The 23,362-nt window shown below is 37.8% G+C and overlaps 1 protein-coding gene across 5 annotated transcripts in view; it reads left to right on the top strand.

The window, feature by feature from the left end:
• Positions 1 to 23,362, top strand: part of map3k4 (mitogen-activated protein kinase kinase kinase 4) — a 40,761-nt gene that overhangs the window by 14,245 nt on the left and 3,154 nt on the right. For 4 of the 5 annotated variants that reach the window (XM_051918191.1, XM_051918193.1, XM_051918194.1 and 1 more), the window contains exons 4-24: positions 1,311 to 1,568; positions 2,823 to 2,975; positions 4,110 to 4,267; positions 4,470 to 4,586; positions 6,723 to 6,822; positions 6,916 to 6,999; positions 7,078 to 7,347; positions 7,508 to 7,657; positions 8,052 to 8,213; positions 9,704 to 9,837; positions 10,384 to 10,462; positions 10,544 to 10,622; positions 14,316 to 14,415; positions 14,766 to 14,894; positions 19,246 to 19,346; positions 19,426 to 19,506; positions 20,931 to 21,122; positions 21,207 to 21,277; positions 22,550 to 22,666; positions 22,754 to 22,913; positions 23,081 to 23,203. In XM_051918191.1, coding sequence (XP_051774151.1) covers positions 1,311 to 1,568; positions 2,823 to 2,975; positions 4,110 to 4,267; positions 4,470 to 4,586; positions 6,723 to 6,822; positions 6,916 to 6,999; positions 7,078 to 7,347; positions 7,508 to 7,657; positions 8,052 to 8,213; positions 9,704 to 9,837; positions 10,384 to 10,462; positions 10,544 to 10,622; positions 14,316 to 14,415; positions 14,766 to 14,894; positions 19,246 to 19,346; positions 19,426 to 19,506; positions 20,931 to 21,122; positions 21,207 to 21,277; positions 22,550 to 22,666; positions 22,754 to 22,913; positions 23,081 to 23,203 — 2,818 coding nt within the window. The remainder of the gene's footprint in view (positions 1 to 1,310; positions 1,569 to 2,822; positions 2,976 to 4,109; positions 4,268 to 4,469; positions 4,587 to 6,722; positions 6,823 to 6,915; positions 7,000 to 7,077; positions 7,348 to 7,507; positions 7,658 to 8,051; positions 8,214 to 9,703; positions 9,838 to 10,383; positions 10,463 to 10,543; positions 10,623 to 14,315; positions 14,416 to 14,765; positions 14,895 to 19,245; positions 19,347 to 19,425; positions 19,507 to 20,930; positions 21,123 to 21,206; positions 21,278 to 22,549; positions 22,667 to 22,753; positions 22,914 to 23,080; positions 23,204 to 23,362) is intronic. The other variant, XM_051918192.1, reaches the window with a different exon arrangement.

Raw genomic sequence — 23,362 nt, 5'->3', positions numbered from 1 at the left:
AATACGAAAACATTTCTTTTGGCTTCATGGCAGTTTGGAAAGAATGAGAGAAGGATTAGTTCAACCCAAAATGAGAATACTTTCATCATTACCTCACCTTCATTTTGTTCCAGACCTGTATGACTTTTTTTTGCTTCTGTGGAGTACAAAGAGGATCTGCACTGGTTGCCCTTTCATGCTATTGCTACAAATGGGAGCTTTAAGTTCCATAAAGGTCAAAAGGTCATTATTCACTGTAGGGGTGGGCGATTTACCAGTAGACATGATAAATCAGTACAAATTTTACAATTCGGTAGAGATTTTGGATTATCATCTCTAACTGGGTTACACTCATGTGATGTTGAGGTGCTGTGCCATTTAAGCCTTGCCAGTTTAAACCTTCAAGCAATTTTAAACCTTTCAAGCACAATAAGAAGTAAACAGAACTCAATTTGGTACTTGCATGCTGTTCTGACAGACATAAAGCACAGTGTCTAAGTACTGAATTGAGTTCTTTTTTTGCGGTTTATTGCACTTGACTGTCTTGGCGAGTATTAATGTAAATGCTGTTTGTGTCTTAAGTAAACGTAAACATTTGGGATAAAATCAGATGTGTGTCAGTATATTAAATCCGTGCATTAGGTCTTAAAGTGACAGCAGCCTAATACACCTGCTGCCATCTGTGTCCTGAATATTAATCAAACAACAAAAGACAAAGAGAAAATCGCTCGCTTCTCTTGTCAAATGTCTTTTGTAGCTTTAATAAGAGTTAATATATATTTATTTCAAATAAGGTAGATTATGAAGTGCTTTATTTTTAGATTTGATTATTTTATTTCAATTTTATGAAATTCAGTGTAATCTAAAATTTTGGCATCAAAACAGCCTTGTTTCCAGCAAAAATTACAATAATGTTATATTTATAAATTGCATGAAATAAAATTACTCATATTGTGATATAAAATTTTGGTGATATTGCCCACCCCATGATTATCTTTATGCTGTTTACCCCTACTGTGTCAGTGAGTTGAATTCGAGAACCGGATTTGTGAATGAATCATTCTAACCAGTTTTGTGAACTGGATCACCGGTTCACAAAACTTAAAGCTTAATGTTTCACTCACATTAAAAAAAGAATATCATATGGGTTTGGAACAACATGAGAGTGAGTACGTAATTACATAATATTTATTTGCATGAACTCTTCCTTTTATGGAATGGATGTCAGTGTTCTGTCTTTTACTTATCAGTATTGCTGCAATATTTCATGGTCTTCTGTTTTATGTTCATAACTGAATTTCCATGTCCATATTCTGCTCTGTTCCTGTTAGCTGTCAGTGGTCCCGGGTTATTCTTTGCAGCACTGTGACTACCTTCCAGAGCTATCTCGTCACGTGTCTGGTCAGGTGGAAGAGGAGGCGGAGTCAGGACAAGTATCGTGGGAGGAGCTAATGGATATGGACCTGCCCTCATTCCGGCCGGCTTTCTTGGTGCTTTGCCGTGTGCTGCTAAATGTTATTCACGAGTGCCTAAAACTGCGCCTTGAGCAAAGGCCTGCAGGGGAACCATCCCTGCTTAGCATCAAGCAGGTCATTACTTACACACATATTGTACATACACTGCCATTCAAAAGTTCATTTATATTTTAATATATACTGTATATATTAGAGGTCTTCTCGGGTCCTAAAATCTGTACCCGACCCGAATCTGTTCTTACCCGAACCCAACATGCATAAATAAGTTTTTTTTAAAAGAAAAACCTGACCAGAGACAGACCCGATTAAAATTAGACCCAAATCCGACCCGACGGCATTTATCTAGACTCGAATGTAAACTGCATTGATGTGTGCATAGCCTACACCCCCGCAGTCAGTCAGGAAAAATCCAAAATTTGACTGATTTGCCATTACTTTAATTTATTTATTTACTTATTTATTATTACTTTATATTATTTCCTGCCCGATGGGTACAAGTTAATTCTGAGTTCAGCTTTCAATTGTGACCAGTGGATCGGAAAGATAAATTTCATAGCTCGATTAAAAATTAAACCGATAGCCTAATAAATCATGGATTTGCTAGTGATTTGCTATCATGGATTTCTCAAAAATGTACTTAACACAAACTCGCAAGTGCGCGCTGAAGTGCTGAACTGTAAATCACTCAGCACTGTAACCTCATTACTACTTATAACTTTTGCCGTAATGTTATTTACCTGACCATAAGATGATTAAAGTTTATTATTCGGGTCTTCTCGGGTCCATTCGGAAAAACCACATTTATTTTAAATTACCCGAGACCCGAGGCAACTAATACCAAACCCAACCCGTGTCTGAGGCACTCACTGAAGTTTTGGATACAAACCCGCTCAGGTTTCAGGTCGTACCTCGGGTTTTCGAAGCCAAGTGGACCCGTGAAGACCTCTAATAAATAAATTTATATATATATAATTTATATGAGAGCTCTTTTTATTTATTATTCATTGACAAGGCAATTGATTTTGGAACTGACACAAGGTGAAGTACCACTACTGTCCTAGTAGATATGGTTATCAGCTAATACAGCTGGCAAAGTCAACATACGAGTCTATCAATAAAATTGCATTACTTTTTTGATTGCTTAGTTGTGAAACTAACTAATAGTGTTTTTTTGTTGTAGATTTGTATTTATTGACAATTATGACTTACGGCTGTTTTGATCTGTGATGCTTCTTGGAGGAATTGTGTTTGACTCTCATAAACTCTTAAAAGCTATTCACACATTCGGCATGACTAAGTTAAATCCCATGAAATGATTCCTAGAGGCTACAACAATGACTGAGTGCTGTGCGTTTGTGTGTATTGTAGTTGGTGCGTGAGTGTAAAGAGGTTCTTAAAGGAGGGCTCCTGATGAAGCAGTACTACCAGTTCATGCTGCGAGGCGTCGTCACTGACCCCCAGGGTCTGCAGACTAACGCCAACATCGACGAGTTTGAGGAGGATCTCCATAAAATGCTAGAGGTAGGTTTTGGACTGACTAGTGTTGTAATCTTATTCATCAACTTTTTTTTGCTTTTACATTCATGACAAAGTGCCAGTGATTCATAGAGGAAGTGAATCTTGCTATGCTAAATTCCATATGAAATGCACCAGAGTTCAAGTGAAATATGACCCAGATTCTTTATGATGGCGTGAGTTTGATATGATGCATATAATGATAAACATTGCCTGTACTCGCCACATATGAGGATATTACAAACAGTATGGCCGCGTTTACACTGCAGGTCTTGATGCCTAATTCCGATTTGTTGACTATATCCAATTTTTTTTTTTTTTTAAATGACCAGCTTACATCTTATTTTAAAAGTGACCCATATCCGCTATCTGCATTTACACTATAGGCTACACTTGGCGAAACACAACACAAGGTAGGCGTACTGACCCAGATAAGCTTAGGCCGAAAAGGAAGTAAAAACGGTGTGACTTGCAATCAACACAAACAAAATAATAATACAAGCTTTTGCTTTCCGCATCATTTTTAAAGATCAGCAAAACATTGGTTTAAGCCTTCGCTTTTTTTTTTAAGCCTCAACTTGCATTGACGGGAATATCAGATCTTATTTCCACATATGAATGAGGCCTGAGACCAATCTGAGAATATCGGAATCCATGTGCTTATTTCCTGCTTACACGTTCATGGATCATATCTGATCTGTGCCAGATGGGAGGAAAAAATCAGAATTGAGTCACTTGAACCATGTAATGTAAATGTGGCCTAAGTTTGTTAACAGTATAATTCTTTCATCATGACTCTTTTCAATGTTTGACAGGTGCTAATCTGTACCAGGGATTTGTGATAAAATTAGGAAAAACTTTAGATTGGATGGCAGTCAAAAGATACAAGTGATCTAAGTCAAATTTGAAGGGAATTCGTTAAAAAAATGACAATACTAATACTCTGAGTTAGTTGACATTTAGGTACAAAGTTACTTATAGTTAGTAGAATGTCTAAAGTGGACTATTGAAATAAAGTGTTACCTAAAAGTGTTGTTCAGAAGAATCCAGCAACATCTCCATCATGAACAACAGTGATCTGAGATGAGCATGAAAAAAGTACATAAACAAAAAATGTTTTCTGTGTGTCTGTGCATGTAGGTGTACTTTGACTATATGCGCAGCTGGATCCAGATGTTACAGCAGCTGCCTCAAGCCTCCCACAGCCTGAAGAACCTGCTGGAGGAGGAGTGGAACTTCTCCAAAGTCATCACTCCATACATCCGGGGTGGAGAAGCCCAGTCTGGGAAACTGTTTTGGTTAGTCTTTTCTCTCCGTGCATTAGCTGTTTCAGTTACATTCCTCACTGAATGTGTTTAAGGAATAGCATTTCTATGATATTGATTTTATTTATGAAAAAAGAAAAATTATGAATCCTTGTGTTGGAATTTAGATGCAAATCAACAGCCATTTCAAAAGTAAAGTGCATAAAAAGCATCACTGTATGTTTGCGTTTTTCAGTGATATTGCTGGCATGCTGCTAAAATCCACTGGAGACTTTCTGGATGCAGGACTTCAGAAGAGTGGCAATGAGTTCTGGGAGTGTGCAGATGATAGCACTGCCTCGGATGAAATCAGGTGTGTATGAGAGAACACTTAATGAGTAATCTGCACTAAAAACACAGAACTAGATTTTGGAACATGTGCTCAGTGCCATTTTATTAAATCTGATGTATTCATTCCAGAAAAAATGTTTCTCATCTGAAATCTGTTGAACATGGGTTGGGTTATAGGGAGAAGCGATAGATAAAAGTTTTATAAATTCTGTTGGTGCCACTCGTGTCGAACACTTTACCTTTCAAATGCAGGTTTTACGTTGTTATAAAAAGTAGTTCCCCCACAGGTGACTTGTTTCTGTAAATAGTTCATATACAGTTCAAAGGTTTGGGTTCAGTAAGATTTTAGTTTTTTTTTTTTTTTTTAAGAAAATAATTTTGTTCAGCAAGGACACATTAATTTGATCAAAAGCGACATATATAAGTTGCAGAAATTTATTTTATAAAGAAATTTATAAAGTTACAAAAGTTTTCTATTTCAAATAAATGCTGTTCTTTTGAACGAATATTCTTTAACACAACTGATTTATAATGAGAATATATAATCAGCATTTTTTTTTCAACACTTTCAATCATGTGACATCTGTGAAAAAATGGTAATAAAATATGACAAGATCTCAGAGTTGAACTGTGTCAGAAAATTTTTTCTTAATTATGTCAGATAACACTTAAGCAAAACATGGTCAGGTCAAAGTGTCTGAATAATTTTTGGGTATAATATGTCACAGTTTACTTTATATATATAAATTATATATATTAAATATATATATATTTACACTGTATTGCCAATAGTATTGGGACACCCCTCCAAATCATTGAATTCAGGTGTTCCAATCACTTCCATGGCCACAGGTGTATAAAATCAAGCACCTAGGCATACAGACTGCTTCTACAAACATTTTTGAAAGAATGGGTCGCTCTCAGGAGCTCAGTGAATTCAAGCGTGGTACCGTGATAGGTTGCCACCTGTGCAATAAGTCCATTTGTGAAATTTCCTCTACTAAATATTCCACGGTCAACTGTTATTGGTATCATAACAAAGTGGAAGCAATTGGGAACAACAGCAACTCAGGAACAAAGTGGTAGGCCACGTAAAATCACAGAGCGGGGTCAGCGCATGCTGAGGCGCACAGTGCGCAGAAGTCACCAACTTTCTGCAGAGTCAATAGCTACAGACATTCAAAGTTCGTGTGGCCTTCAGATTAGCTCAAGAACAGTGCGTAGAGAGCTTCATGGAATGGGTTTCTATGGCCGAGCAGCTGCATCCAAGCCTTACATCAAGTGCAATGCAAAGCATCGGATGCAGTGGTGTAAAGCACGCCGCCACTGGACTCTAGAGCAGTGGAGACGTGTTCTCTGGAGTGACGAATCATGCTTCCCTGTCTGGCAATCCGATGGACGAGTCTGGGTTTGGCGGTTGCCAGGAGAACGGTACTTGCCTGACTGCATTGTGCCAAGTGTAAAGTTTGGTGGAGGGGGGATTGTGGTGTGGGGTTGTTTTTCAGGGTTTGGGCTTGGCCTCTTAGTTCCAGTTAAAGGAACTCTTAATGCTTCAGCATACCAAGACATTTCGGACAATTTCATGCTCCCGACTTTGTGGGAACAGTTTGGGGATGGCCCCTTCCTGTTCCAAGATGACTGCGCACCAGTGCACAAAGCAAGGTCCATAAAGACATGGATGAGCGAGTTTGGTGTGGAGGAACTTGACTGGCCTGCCAGGTCCTGACCTCAACCCGATAGAACACCTTTGGGATGAATTAGAGCGGAGACTGCGAGCCAGGCCTTCTTGCCAACATCACTGCCTGACCTCACAAATGCGCTTCTAGAAGAATGGTCAAAAATTCCCATAAACACACTCCTAAACCTTGTGGAAAGCCTTCCCAGAAGAGCTGAGGCTGTTATAGCTGCAAAGGGTGGGCCAACTCCATATTAAACCCAACGGATGGGATGTCATTAAAGTTCATGTGCACGTAAAGGCAGGAGTCCCAAAACTTTTGGCAATATAGTGTGTGTGTGTGTATTAATCACACAAAAAGGGTGCGATTAATCACGATTACAAATGTTAATCTAGTGGAAGCCCTAATATATATATTTTCCCCCAATGATAATACATTTTTAGAATTTTTTGCATTTATCTCTGTTTTTTCTTTCCCTGCAGGCGTTCAGTGATTGAGACAAGTCGCTCACTCAAAGAGCTCTTCCATGAAGCCAGGGAGAGAGCATCTAAAGCGCTGGGCTTTGCCAAGATGCTGCGCAAGGTGAGTTCACCAGTAGACCCACTTTCACCTGTCTTTAAACTGTGGTATGTAACTGTGACGGCCAGTTTTAACATTCTGCTTTACTCCATACAGGATCTTGAGATTGCTGCAGAATTCAGCCTAACAAGTGGAGTACCCTCTCTCCTCCAAGCTCTGAAGGCCAAGAATTACGTCAAAGTAATAACATGTTTCTCTATATTAATGATAGGCTGCTGTTGACGGATGCTAAATAACTTTGTATGTCTCTTTTCTTAGGTTCAAATCCCAGGACTGGAAGAGCTCCAGGTGTTTGTCCCTTGTAATCTGATGGACCAGCGGCTGGTCATCTTGCAGCTGTTAAATGCAGCAGCTGGAAAGGACTGCTCAAAAGAGCCAGACGAGATCCCAGAATTTGAGGCCTACCTGCTCATGAGCAAGCATGGAGTCGGGGAATCGACCACCGATGGAACTTGGGCTGAGTGGGATGGCACTGTGCTCAAACTGGTGCCTCAGATGGAGACTGTGGACACTTTACGGGCCATGAAGGTATGACCCATTTAATATGTACAGTATTATATTTAATATGTATTTAGATATAAAAATATTAAAAAAATAATTTTATATATATATATATATATATATATATATATATATATATATATATATATATACACATAAAATATAATATGTCCTATATGATTCCTAGGTGGACAATCTCTTGCTGGTTGTGATGCAGTCGGCCCACTTGGTGACACAACGCAAAGCTTTCCAGTTATCAATGGAAGAAATTCTCACCCTCAGCCGAGAGCAGACATCCAGCCAGCCGCTTATCGTCTGCGCCCTGGAACAGCTCAAGGTGATGCAGACCAACCCCAGAAAAACAAACTATGTTTTGTGGTCCCAGTTTGTGTTTTCTGATATATCAGCTGATGTGTACTTGTTTTCTGACTATCATTGGAGTTTTTGGAGACCCACTTTCATATTATATCAAGCAGGAGTTTCAGTCTGTGTCACTTAATGCTGATGTATTTAACAAATGGAGTATGCACTTGAATCTTCTCACACAATACAAATACACATGGAAACCCCAGGTTTAAGGAGCACAAAGAATCTCGGTTTTGCTCCATAGACATGAGTTACTTTGTTATGTGATGATCTGAAAACCCATAACTATGCATCAGCACACCGGATGTTTGCAAAGCAAATTTGGTTTGAGCTGCTCTTTTAAACAACATTTTCTGTCCTTTCAGAATGAAGCTCTCCAGCTGTGCATCAAGATCAACACAGCAATCGACCGTGTGGAATACATGTTCATGTCAGAGTTTGAGGCTGAGGTGGAGGAGACAGAGAAGGCCACACTGCAGCAGTATTACAGAGAGGCCATGATTCAGGGCTACAACTTTGCTTTTGAGGTCCGAGTCCAATGGATTTCTGTGTATATTTTTATATGAATGCTCCACAGCACCTTAAAGTCACCATGAAATCAAAATTGACAATTGTTATTTTTTATGGAATGTTGCAGTGTTTATTATAAATGATTTTTCCATGCCTTTTTTTAAATTCATGTGGCCTACATAATCTTTAATCAAAAACATTTTCCCCTTCCCCTCGCAATGAATTTATTCTCTGATGACGTGTGCACTGGCGACAAAAATATAATCAATAGAACATTTGAGAGCAGACGTCAGTTACGTCACTGCAGTTACGTGTGAATTGTGGTGGCAGAAAAACAGTGGTAACAAGTAGAGGAAAATGGGCGAGATTCATAGTATTAGAGAAAATGTCTTGTTGTGCCTTTGTATGTCAAAATCGAAATGGAAAAAAAAAAAGGATGGCCTCCATTTTTACAGAATACGTCATTAAGACCTTCAAAGTGAAACAGACGTTTATGGTTGCAAGCCATTAAAAACGAACAGACTGGACTGATGAGATGATTAGTTTACTATTAAAGCATGAATTTGATGTAAACAATACATAATATTCACATATGCAGTTTATATGGGGGCATAGTGTATTTGCCCTACAGTTACAGCATGAAAAAATATTTAAACCTATAACATTTTACATAGATTACATTTAAACCTATAACATTTTTATCTCATAATTCTGACTTTTTTCCTCACAATTTTATATCACAATTCTGAGGGGGGGGAAAAAAACACCAGAATTGCTGCATATAAACTTGCAATGAGGAAGAAAGGCAGAATGTCGAGTTTAAATCACACAATTCTGATTTTTCTTCTCAGAATTGTGAAATATAAACTCAGAACTGCAAAGAAAAAGGCAGAATTGTGAGGAGATAACTTGAAATTATATATATATTTTTTTTTACTCTTTTATTCCTTTATATCCATAGACTGCTACTGCAGAACTGTCATTTTCTGCCACCAGGTAGGCTCTGCCCACAAAACATGTCATCGCTGTTTGTAAACACCTAAATGGTCTATTCCTGATAGACAACTCATGTCCCACCCTACATTTTCTCACCGTTTCACTCAGATTTACAAGACTATCGCAATTTCCATTTTATGCCAACTTTAAATAGCTTACAAATCTATTTATACGGCCCTAGGATGGTCAAAAACAATTTTTCCCACTTTTTAAATGAGCTAGTAATGAGGTGGTGGTGTAGTCTAATGGTTAAACGTCTAGATGGGTTTCTTGCTTCCTTGAATCTAATAAAAGTCTAATTAGTAATTAGCTAGTTAGGCTTAACTCCCTTAAGTGCTGTCTTTATAGCAGTGTTTACATTAATTAGCCATGTGAACTCAACAACATAGGACAGAAGGAAGTTCAGGGGGGAAAAAAAACTCAAAGCTACTGTGTCAAGTATGAAACAAGCTAACATTTAAAGGTTTTTCTTGAGTCCAGTTCAACACACTTTTTTTTTGCTATCCTGCAGTACCATAAAGAGGTTGTTCGGCTGATGTCTGGAGAGTTCAGACGACGAATAGGGGAGCGCTACATCGCTTTTGCCCGCAAGTGGATGAACTTTGTCCTCACAAAGTGTGAAAGTGGAAGAGGCACTCGTCCACGGTGAGTTGGCTCTGTTACAAAAACAAGTAGGGTGTCATGTCCTACATAATTAGCTTCATTTTGAGGTGTCTATCATTGAACTCTACCTCAGAATTGACTCTCAATTGAGTTTGTTCTGATAAGCCTAGAAACAAATATTGAGTAAAATTTTTAGTAGACCAATGTATTTTTGATACTTCGCTTCTCCATCTTAGAATAAATGTTTGAGTTTGTTGCAGTGCATTATGGGATTGCATTTTCTGTAAAGGATACATGCAATGTTTCCTTAGAATTTGGCTAAAATAGTTATCTTAGAAGCCTGCATTATCATGCTGCCTACCTTTTGGAACAGCCTTTGCTTTGGAAGCATGTTTATGTTGTCTTAAAATGCTGCATCCGTAGAAAGCTCACTAGATTTTGGAGAAGAGCCAGTGTTTCATCCCACAGAGATGCTAATGTTCAAAGTAAACATTTCCAACTGCTTCACAATAAATGATATTTCCACCTTGTTCTTTGTAGCATGCTCACAAATGTTATTTGAAGTTATATTTTATTTTTAATCTCTAGGTGGGCGACACAGGGCTTTGATTTTCTTCAAGCGATTGAGGCTGCGTTTATATCAGCCTTGCCAGAAGATGACTTTCTGGTGAGATATCCATGTCCTGCTGTTTTAAAATCTGTTTTTGATTGCAATTGAGTGCAGAATCATTAATATTATATCTTATAGAGTCTGCAAGCTCTGATGAATGAATGTATCGGTCATGTTATCGGCAAACCGCACAGTCCAGTCAGCAGTATGTACTTTGGTAAGTGTTCTCTTCTCTTGCCCTGCAGTGTTTAAGATATGGTTATGCTGTCATTGTCTGTAATTTATATTTATTTATATATTATATATACAGGGTGCGATTTGTGAAAAAACCCAGAGGGGGGATGTTTTGAAAAGGTTTTTTTTTTCTTTTCTTTTTTTCCCTTTTGAAAATAAATCACAAACCACAATGGAGCTATATAGTAATTTTTGGCAGCTGCCTGTTACAGAAACATTTTTACAATAAATATTCTGATTTAACCTTGAGTTTTGAAGTATTATACAGATTAGATAGCTTCGATATTTGCACCACTATTTACAATGACACTAATAATTCTTAATTTCTAATAGGAATGCAAAATAATGCAAAATCAATCAGTAGTTATTGATTGTTTTTTTTTAATAGAATAACGAGACATAAACCTCTACATTCAATCGCGTTTGCTTCTATTTATTTTTGATCACAGTGCATATACAAACGTTTAGTCCCAAAGTGCGCACATTTGGAGAAATACACGTTTACCTCATATTTCGTTAGATAAAATAGAAGCAGGGCCGTACACAGGGTTTCATAATTACTGAGGTCACAAAACGTAGTTTACTAGTCTAGGGGCGTACGGGGGTATGCTCCCCCGAAGAAAAAAAATGATTTCCTTGGTGTAGACGTGCATTTTAAGACGTTTTAAGGCCAACAAATTGGAAAACAATTGCTTTGAAACAATGTCAACAAATAGCCTATGCATGCACAGTTTTGAGGCAGCTTTAATCGCATGTTAGGTAATTTCATTACTTAATTTACAACAGAAGAACGACGGTGCATGCTCGTAGTTTCATTTGCGCTTTATTTAAACTATAATAAAGTAATGTGCAGCGCGCGCCGCCGCATTTGTGCGTGCAATTCTTGAGTGTGCACCGCGAGCACAGTATAACAGCTGATTGGACAGTCATGTTCATTTTTCTGAGTTTTACTGACATAGCCTGACAACATCTCGTCTGACCGCAGTTCACTGTTGTTCAAGTAAAGCTCCCTCGTCATCACCTATCTTTTCCACGCTCGTTTGACTTGTGCCTGGCGCTGAGGCGAAGTTGGAATGCGCGTCTGAAAAGTGTCCCGTTTGTTGTGGTCATAATGAGACAGTTCTATATAAACGCAGCGTTTTACTTGCCGATGTTTTAAAAAATATTTTTATTTTTGGTATTTTATATGCTCTGTTGGTGGTTTGTGGAGTAGCATCATCCGGGTGTAATATTTTTTTTTATTTTTTTTATTTTTTATCCCCACTGGGGATAAAAATAATTCAGCAGAGGCAGGGATACATAGACCAGAAGGGGGGAAACCCCCCCTTCCCCCCCCCCAAATCGCACCCTATATATATATATATATAAATAAATATATATATATATATATATATATATATATATATATATATATATATATATATATATATATATAATTATTATTATTATTTATTTATTTATTTTCACGTAGGCCTAATATTAGTTTTCAGGTACAGAAATTAAAGTAATCAAATATTGCATATTTGACTGCACAAATTAAAGATTAATCCTTATTAAAGTTACAGAAGCTATTCAATCAAGAGCAATGAGTGATTCTTTGTTTTTGTTGTTGTTTGATTAACAAAAAACAAAGAAAGCAGGAATATTAGGCTGCTGTCACTTTAAGACATAATGCACAAATCCAGTACACTGATACTGTACATTCACTTAAGACATGACTATGTCTGCTAGGTTACTCACCAAGATGGGCATGTTGACATAATTTTTGTGTGAATTTGTTCGTTCAAGCACAAGACTTGAAAGAGAACTCAATATTTGCACACGGATGAGCCAGTGGCGGCTCCAGGATTTTTTTGGGGGGGGTGCTAAGGGGTGGGGCTTAACAGTTCTAAGGGGGTGCTAAGAAAAAAAAATTCAATACCCTGAATTTATTGCATTTTACTTTTTACATTTTCCATTTTACCTTAAATTATACATTTACAAGGTTTCATTGTAAAGTGTACACAGTAAGCACAGTAGCCTGTCAATTTTGCTTAACACCTTTATTATTACCTTATCAGCTCTTTTAACAACAGTTTATTGAAACTCGTTGAGTACAGTCCCATAGACATATAGGCATACGTACGTCTATGTATACTGCAGTGAAAGTGAGCTAAATGAAGGAACGTGCTTGTGATTTTAAAATGCAAACAACATGGAAAAGCGTGTAGGGTGACGTGTTTTCAGAAGTTGAACCTGACACGGCGTTTTAAAACGCGGCGTGAGAAACTAAAAAAGCAGACAAGATGTGGACAAAGATGCCTTTTTAAGGCCTTTTCTATAGGTTTAGATCAAGAACGACATTTTCTCTTTATTTTTTCATCACCACTTGACTAGCTAGGGTGAACAAAGTGCAAGAATTTATATTAAAATCTATATTATTTGACGTTAACGTGAGTGAATATTCAAAAAGATAGCTTCTCACCAATAGCAGCTTACAAGAGGTCAATATCTGTTATCTTCTGAACTATTCTGAGATGTGTCTAAAGTCCGCAGTCTTTTGCTTCATATTTCATTGCTGTCTAATATGATGGCTGTTGACGAGGCGCTTGATCGCTATTCCTAACGCGCGTGCCGTACCTGAATGCGCAGTGACTCCTCCCCCAGTAAAACCATTGTTTATAGCCACATTTACAACATTTATTAACACTTACTTTATTTTTTAGGTTTTAATGACTTTTTTAATGAAAGTGACGCAGTAAAAAACAGGAAAATCATTAGGAAATCCTTGGGGGGGGCTGCGCTGTGCGCTGGTGCTAAGCATATTTCTATAGCCCCAGCAAGCCCCGGCCTAGCGCCGCCATTGGGATGCGTGCACACAAATCTTCTCTCAGCGTGCGCGAGTTCTCATTCGCGTCTTCTGGCTCTTGAATGTTTAAATTGGCAGTGCTTAAATGAGTTTAAACACAGATAGCAACGTGAGCTGTTCAGGTCTCACCCAGGTGATAAATGACAGTCATATTTGAGCATACGGCATTCATATTGAACAAGGTTTACAAAGAGTGACACTTTTGTCCATGTTTTTTGATCATCGCTGTTGTTGTAATGTATTGGAAAGCCAGAATGCATATCCATCGACAGAAACATACATTAGCCAAACTTTTTTTGTTTTATGCATTATTTTTAACAAACCATATTATAGATGCATCGTCAGATTCAAGTTGAACGGCAGTGCAGGAGAACTGTTCGGTTCGATATATATATATATATATATATATCTCTATCTGTGTGTGTGTGTATATAAAAAAAAAAAAAAAAAACTCTCGCCAAGCGCCAAATGCGAGTAAAAATCGCTGTTAGCGAGTATATGAAACTGTCAATTGGCAGTTGGCTGGTAACATTTTTATTAATTATAACAATGCACTGTTGTGAGAACATGAACAAACGTGAACGAAACTCGGGACAGATGACGGGCCAGTGCTCTATTAGTTTCTCGCCGTTTCGTTTTTCAGACAGCGTGCGAATGCTGAATTGAGCTCTCTTTCATGTCTTCTTGTGCTTTAACAGACATATTAAAATGCTGTATTCTTGTAGGAATAAAGATCTTGCCTATCTTGATCATTGTATGTTTTTCTTGTATAACAAAAAAAAAGAGAGAAAATAAATTGAACATGACATGATGTAACTCTTCCATCAGGCCCACGAAACAGCCCTCGACCTGTCAAAGTCCCCCGTTGCCATAGTGATCCTCCAAACCCATACCTCTTCATCCCTTCATCTCATGCCGAGGGTTTCAGGTAGGTTATATTCTGGGTCTTCAGCAGTAGCACATCTAGTGCAACAAATAACACATTATAATTCTTGTGAATATGTACTTCCTTTGCATGCCCTTGTTTTTGTTTTTTTTAAATGGAGGAGGGTTTAATTAATGCTTCTATTAATGCTGTAGTTTGTATTAATGCTTTAACCACAATATGTGCTGCAACATAGAGCTTCATATGGGTGTGCGTCATGTTGTGTGTTTTGTCTGTATGCTGATATTAGAACATGAGTAAAGCTCTGCCTTATTTAATAATAAACACTTTCACACATGCACACACCATCCAAAGCAGAATGCTGAGGCCATCAGTCTGTTTTTCCACCACAGCTGTCGGAGTCTCCCGTGTGATCTGCGTACCCAGTTGTGTCCCCCAGGTCCCCGCCCCGCCCCTCCATTACCCCCAGGGGAACACGGCCACGCCACCAAATCTTCCGGCGGCGTGCCCAATGACATCAGGTAGTCAGGACCACCCATTCTCAACCCCAAACGGAGCTCTGCAACAGCATCTTCAGCATTGCATCCTTCTCAGAACGGCATCTCTCGTGGGTTTTGGGTTCATAAGTGAATTGGCAAAAATCTGAAATGTATTATGAATGTTTTACACCAAGAAGACGTCGGGTACCAGAAAATCTTGGAACAGGCTGCTCCTTCTGTAAAATGTTCTGTTTTCTTACCCAAGTCCACGAGAAAAGCATGAACCTTCTGAGTAATGCTGTTTTTACACTGGATGTTGTGATGATAAAGGGGTCATATCATCTATAATCAAATTTCTTTGATTGACAGAGATGTACTGTGAAAACGTACGGTCACAACTCTTACAACAACTCAATACTGAAAAATATTTGTTTAACCAAACAGCCAAAATAGAAATAGTTTTTTCGGATTTCTTATGTTAGAAACCCAATATATTAAAATGACTGATTACATTTATGTGTCAGCAATGCCTATTGGGTAATCAGAACAATTAAAGTGTGGTAATAAGAAGGATATATCATAGATTATTCCTAAAAACTAGAGGAACTAAAATTAAGATTAATGTTTGCTCTGTGAATGTGGGAATGTTCGCTCCACCTGAAGCAGGGTTAATATAGTTAACTAAAACCATAAAAAAACAGTATTACTTAAAATAAAATATAAAAATAAATATAAATATAAAAAGATAAAATTCTGGTTGTTAAGGCAGCATTTCTAATTTTAATTTAGTTTAACTTGTACTAAAATAACAAACAAAAATTTAAATAAAAAGTAAAAATATATATAGATTAAAAATGACACTTATTGACAAAATATGTTACTAAAACTTTAAAATCAAACTGAGAAAAAAAAAAAAAAAAAATTCTAAAAATTAATAACTATAATAATGTCTCAATGATACTAAAATAAGACTGGTACCTACTGTTCTGCATATGCTTCTAAAGGATCCCAGTGTTAGAAATAAAGTTTAGTACGGAATTGTTTTGTGATCATGTCACAATGTAAAGCAGGGGTCCGTTCTTCGTACGTCGCTTTATACATCCGAGATGATTTGACAGATGCCAGATTTTCTAATCGTGATAACTGAACTCTGGCTAATTTTGTTCTTCAAACGAATTTGTGGATTGGATTAAAATATCAGGATTAAGTTGTATGAGATTACTGCGCATTCTCGAGTTACTTGAAAAGGGCAGATGTATCGATACTCAAACCACGATCAGCAATGCAGCGATTGGCTGGCAACGGCAACGTAGTGACATCATATTAAAAAAGACACTTGAGGAATTTCTGGACCTTTATAAGAAAACAGCCAAACAACCAAAACGACATAAGTTATAATAGATAAATGAAATGTGCACTGTTTTTTTTTTTTTTTTTTTTTTTTTTTTTATATACATGATTCCCAATTATTTATATTCACGTTTTCTAGTATTTGTACAGGCTTTACATTTTTATTTCAATGTTGTAATTCACAATTAATTTAATTTTACCTTTGAAGCAGATTTGTTATGTGACAGCATTAATTAAAATTTTAATTTAAAATTAATTAAAGTCAGGACCAAGTTATTTGCATCTTCTGCGCTGCATCAAGCCTCTCCCATAATAGCTGTCACCACTCAAATTAATGCACGGCTCAGAATAACTGTACAGCATGTGTGTGTAAGACTCCATACAATTATAAAGTAATTATTCCATCACAAATAAATCTTTCTATGAGTAAACCTGGCTGTCTATAGTATTATAGACTACACAACATTAAATAATTTGTAAATTATTATTATTTTAAGTTATTGTCTCTGGATAAGTAGGGTACGCTTGAAATAAAGTAGCGGTGGCTGGGACAGATTTTAAGTATCAATTCCGCTTAAAAAGATGCAGTCTAATCCTGTTTACATGAAATAAGCTTGCTCCCGAGCAGGTTTAAGCTTACGGTTGCTATGACCTGTTGCTATGACAGCAACTCCGGGATGAGCTTCGAAGAACCGAACAATCCAAGATCATGCCAAATCGTCAACAATCAAATCCAGCTAACTGAGTTAGCAACGTACAAAGAACGGACCCCAGGTGTTGCATTACTGCAGGATGAGGCAGCACAAATTATATTAGACAAAACAAACTTTTTTATGCGCAAAAAGCACAGTTTATGTGCAAGTGCAGAAAAATGCACTGTATTTCAATTCACATGGAATTGGAGCAAAATGCATGGCAATAAATGACCTGTTTAATTCACTTGAGGGTCAGAGAAAGGTGAAAATTATTATTAAAGACTGAATTATTACACAAGAAACATCTTTAAAATGAATGATAAAAATGCAAAAGAACAATAAAGTATGATATGACCCCTTTAAGTTGAACACATTTAAGTTCAGTACATGAAAGTGATGTAGTGCTCCATCTCAAACTCCTTGCCAGCCAGTTTGGATGAATAATCAACCCACAGTAATTGTCTGGGTTTCACATTGCTGTATGAGCCCTTAGCAGATGATTTGCTTTAATGACAAATGTTTAGTGAACTATGACCTTTGCAACTTTCACAGTGTCCAGGCACTTCCGTATTAATAGTCTCTGTTGAGACATGCATTAGCATGCATCCTTGGCATTAACACCCTATCATCAGGGTCATCTTTGACCCTGAAATCTCAGAGTTCTGTTTAAGGATCAACTCACCTCTACGTGTGATTGTTCATTAGTATATAAAAAGATAAAAATATCTGATCCTAGTTCAGGACTCTGATATATTTTAAAGATTTTGTCCAATTTCCAAAATCCAATGTGCCACCCAACACATCCTTCTCATTATAAAAGCAATAAGTGAGGCTACGTATTACAGTAGCTACGTTTACATGGACATCTTTTGTTTCAATCATAATTAAATCCTTTTAATGTTAATCATAGTGTTTACATAAATGCTTAATAAAATGATGAGGTTGATGTGTGTGTTTGTCACAAGCTTCAAATTGGATCTAATTTTTTTTTTTACACGCATACACTGCACGAATAAACCATTTCCTGCTGTTGTAGCATACTATAATCATCTTCCTTTTCTTTGTTTTAAAAAGCAGACTTAATATTTATATATTTTGGGTCCCAATCAGGTGACGGTAAGCACATGAAGCTTTGTGCATCTACGTCATTTATACGCCACTGAACATGTGCAGTTTCGGTTTTTAAGTGTTCACGTCATATTGAACGGATTAGAAAAGGTTTAAACCTCCCTTTACAATCTGAATGAAATTTAAATCCAGTTTGGTCAGTTCTTTCCGATTGACGTGGTTATATGTGACTTTTTTTTTAATCTGATTGTGCTACTAGACTTATTACAAATGGATTATTAGAGTCCATGTAAACGCAGCTAGTGATTCTACCACAGTTAAGCAATGTTGTTTGGCACAACTTTCTCTTAACTATGGCAAAATTACTGTGATGCATGAGTGGCTCATCTCTTGTAATAAATGCCAGCAGTGGCAGTATTATAAAACACAGCAATCATTTCTTTAAGATAATAATCACAATAAACAATATACACTGTGTTTCAAATTATTATGCAAGTGACATATCAGTAGGATTTCAATACAATTCAATTTTCAAAGAATTTTTCAAACATTCATATTTTACTTTTTCAAAGAAGGTGTTTGTTTTATTTTCCATATCTTTTTAGATAACTGGTAAGCTGTCAAACAACATTAAAGGCCTGTTCACACCAAGAGTGATAGCTATAAATATAACGCTAACTATATTAGCATCCACACCAGCAGACAATATCGTTCTATTTATTCTAAGCACGTGCTGCAGTTTTGTCATCTGTCATTTAAAATGCTCGATCTTTAAAGCAAGATGGTTTCTGATTGGCTGTCAGTGTCTTTTGTTCATCAGCTGGACGAAATCGTTCTGAAAGTGATTCCAATGATATTGTTTCTCTGTGCTGTTATCGTTTTAGTTGTGGTGTGGACTCTGCTATTCTTTTATATTTTTAGAACGATTTTTAGAGTTATATCTTTATCGTTATAGTTATTGTCCTTGGTGTGAATGGGCTTCAATAGCTTGACAAGTGGTTGACGGATAACTTATGAACTTTCATGATAAAATCAGAGGCAGAGGTTGTTGTATATGGTTTGAAAGAGGTTAATGCTGCTTATTGCGACTCTAACACTGTTGTGCTTTAGTAGAGCTAGCTTTCCCATCTGCTGTTGTGTTGCTGTAAGACTTAAGCATGCTCATCGTATCTAACATGTTTCATTTTATTTTCATTTTTGCATGCAATGTTGTCTCAACCGGTTTCTTATCTGAATTAAGGTAGTGGCTATATGTAATTTGACTCTTTTCTGCCACATAGGGGCTCCAATGTACATGAGAACGACCGTCTCTCATCTGTGGCGGCGGAGCTGCATTTTAAATCCCTCAGTCGCCATTCTAGCCCGACAGAGGACAGAGAAGGTATAGATGCATTACTTGACTGTGTAAAAAGTGTCATGCTTAATAAACTAATTCTGTAAGTTTTCTCTTGTATTTCTAGAGCCCTCGTATCCTAAAGGAGACCCCAGCAGTACGGCCCGCCGCAGCTGGGAGCTCCGCAACTTCATCAGCCAGTCAAAAGGTAGAACACGTCAAAAAGAAATGATGATGAGTTTATTTATTTTAAATATAATTTTTGTAACATTATAAATGTACTTTTGACTTTCTTTTTATCAAAGAATCCTAAAAAAAGAAATCAAAAATGTATTGTGGTTTCCACAAAAATATTAAGTAGCACAACTGTTTTTAACATTGATAGTAAGAAATGTTACTTGAGGTCCAAATCAGCATATTAGAATGATTTCGGAAGGATCATGTGACACTGAAGACTGGAGTAATGATGCTGAAAATTCAGCTTTAAAATAACATGAATAAATTACATTTTTAAATATATTAATATATTTAAATATATTTAAATTTTAGTAATATTTCACAATATTACTGTTAAATTCAGCCTTTTGAGCTAAAGGATATCTTTCAAAACCATTAAATGATTTTAATGGCCTCAGACTTTTAAACAGTTTTATTTTTAACTAAAATATTTTAATACATGAAATATACCACATTGAGACTTAAGTGATCACTTACACCATTTATTTACTGATTCTCGCTGTAACAAAATTTATTATTTTTAATATATTATTGCAAATATAATATGCATATTCAGTAGGGCTGGACCCAAATATTTGAATATTCGTTCAGTGGGTTGGTATTCTATTTTCAATTTTGGGATTTGAATATTCTGTTTTTTTTGTTTGTTTGTTTTTTGGCACAACTGGCATCCCCCTCGTGAAACGGTTCTCATTCGCTCTTGAATGTTTACACTATAAAATCTGGTGAAATACAATACCTTTTTTTAGTTATCTTATATAGCCTAGCTGTTTTTAATAGGATGGACAGTTGAAGGAACCCAACCTTGTTTTTTAGAAAAATTTTAGGCTACCTTAATAAAAGTATTGCTCTTAACAGACCTGTGTTTTATATCACTAGTGCAGTGTCCGTTCTCAAAGCATATAAGCCCTGCCCGCGTGAGGCGCGCTGCTTTCAGCTAGTTTATTTCGCTGTAATGTAGTTTATTAAGTTTATTAATTCTGAACGTGTCCATATTGCGCCAAATGCGACACTGCACTCCCTTGAGTCTGCAGCAACACACCCACCATGTGTGAAGTCGATTGGATGAACGGTTCTCGACATAATCAAAATGCAAACAGACATTAAATAGCAAATAGGGATAAGAGCAAACAGGGATACGTTAGCTCACTTAGCTTGAGTTATTGATACCAGACAGACTTAACAGAGGCGACTGACATTTCATAACTGACGTTTTATTCCCCATGAAACACGTGTAACTGTCCGTCGCAAATGTTATGCAATATGTTCAGCCCCCTCCCTCCGAAGCTTCCAATATTCGGCGTTGATTACTACCGAAGCTTCGAAGCTCAAAAAATGGTATTTGGACCAGCCCTAATATTCAGTATATCAACTACTGCTCTGATTTTCTTACAGACACAGCAGCACGTCAAAGCCCTATGGAGGCTGTGCGGCGCTCCATACGCACCTTCGACGACAAGCACTATTTGCTCATGAGACAGCGAAACATCATAGGACAGGTGTGCAACACCCCCAAGTCCTACGATAATGTCATGCATGTGGGCCTGCGCAAGGTCACCTTCAAATGGCAGAGAGGCAACAAGATAGGTGAGTGGCCATCAGTATGCATACATTACACAGCAGAGGCCATTCCTGTTGCATTTCCTTAACACTTTTTCTCATTGGTTATAGGCGAAGGGCAGTATGGAAAGGTTTACACTTGCATCAATGTGGACACTGGTGAACTGATGGCCATGAAGGAGGTATGTCCCTGAATTGACATTTCATGGGTTTTGCATAAGACAGAGAGTAGGTAGTATGACCAAAATCTTATTTCATATGCACCGATGAGCCAAAACATTACGACCACCTGCCTAATATGCTGTTGATCCTCCGCGTGCTGTCAAAACAGCGCCGACTCGCCGAGGCATGGACTCTACAAGAGCCCTGAAGGTGTCCTGTGGTATCTGGCACCAAGATGTAAGCAGCAGATCCTTCAAATCCTGAAGTGGATTGAACTTGTTGGTCCAGCACATCCCACAAATGTTCAATTGAATTGAGATTTGGGGAATTTAGAGGACAGGGCAACACCTTGAACCCTTCATCATGTTCCTAAAAACATTCCTGAACAATGTGTGCAGTGTAGCAGGGTGCATTATCCTTCTGATAGAGGCCACTTCCACCAGGGAACACCATTGTCTGGAAGGGGTGTACCTGGTCTGAGACAATGTTTAGGTAGGTGGCACGTGTCAAATTTACATCCACATAAATGGCTGGACACAGGGTTTCCCAGCAGAACATTGCCCAGAGCATCACACTCCCTCCACCAGCTTGTCGTTGTCCCACAGTGCATCCTGGTGCATCACTTCCTCAGGTAAACGGCACACACATACACAGCCATCCATGTACTGTAAAAGAAAACGGGACTCATCAGACCAGGCAACCTTCTTTTACTGCTCCAAGATCAAGTTCTGACGCTTTCGACGGTGGACAGGGGTCATCATTGACACTCTGATTGGTCTGCGTCTACGCAGCCTCTTGCATAGCAGAGTGTGATGCACTGTGTGTTGTGACATGTTCCTCCCATAACCATCATTACAATGTTGTGTGACTTGTGCCACAGTAGACCTTCTGTTGGCTTGGACCAGACAGGATAGCCTTCGTTGCCCTCATGCATCAATGATTTGTAGTTTGTCCCTCTTTGGAATACTTTTGGTAAATTCTTACCACTGCTGACCGAGATCAACCCACAGTCCTTGGCATTTCAGAGATACTCTTAGCCCTTGTCAAAGTTGCTCAGATCTTTATTCCTGTCCATTTCTCCTGCATCTAACATGTTGGTTATGAGAACTGACTGTTCGCTAACCACCTAATCTGCCTTGTTAGTTGATTATCAACGATTTTCGCTTCACCTGTGACTGGTCGTATGGTCATAATGGTCATAATGTTTTGGCTTATCAGTGTATGTTATGTTTGTGTGTGTACACACACTGTGGTATAAGCACTTTGTAAACTGTAATTCAATTTGCTTCCAGATTCGCTTTCAGCCCAATGACCACAAAACCATAAAGGAAACGGCCGATGAGCTGAAGATATTTGAAGGAATCAAACATCCCAACCTTGTCCGCTACTTTGGCGTTGAGCTGCACAGGGTAAAAAGTTTTGTGTGTTTGTGTTATGTCAACGTCTGCTTAACAGTTTTGTTTATGCATCATTGTTCCTCTTGTTTGCTCCTGCAGGAGGAGATGTATATCTTTATGGAGTACTGTGACGAGGGGACCCTGGAGGAAGTGTCTAGACTGGGTCTGCAGGAACACGTCATCCGCCTCTACAGCAAGCAGATCACAACGGCAATCAACGTGCTCCATGAACACGGCATTGTCCACCGTGACATTAAAGGTCTTCATTTATTGCTTCAAGACCAGTTGCTCATTTCTTCATGAAAGATGATAGATATCATTCTGAGAATCAGATGTATATATTAGCTAGTCAGTAGGATGTCTTGGTGTCAGTTAAGACTTTTATTTCATTGCATCAATAATTTTTGTCTTTCTTTTACTCCCCAGGAGCCAATATCTTCCTCACATCATCTGGTTTAATAAAGCTAGGGGACTTCGGCTGCTCCGTGAAGCTAAAGAACAATGCTCAGACGATGCCTGGAGAGGTGAACAGCACACTGGGAACAGCAGGTGAGAGGCTCAAAGTTGTAGTTCCCAGGTTTAAACACCAGAGGGCATGGCAGACTTTTTGAATGGTATAGTGACGCGTCCTGAAGCCACACCTGGCATACCAAAACAATCTTTACTGTAGATCTCAAAAGGCTTTTTGTTGTAAAACTCTGTGAAGCA

Source organism: Ctenopharyngodon idella, chromosome 13 (genome assembly GCF_019924925.1).
Source record: "Ctenopharyngodon idella isolate HZGC_01 chromosome 13, HZGC01, whole genome shotgun sequence".
NCBI classification, from domain to species: domain Eukaryota; kingdom Metazoa; phylum Chordata; class Actinopteri; order Cypriniformes; family Xenocyprididae; genus Ctenopharyngodon; species Ctenopharyngodon idella.
The sequence above is the reverse complement of the archived record's forward strand: the minus strand, read 5'-3'. Positions and strand labels throughout refer to the sequence as shown.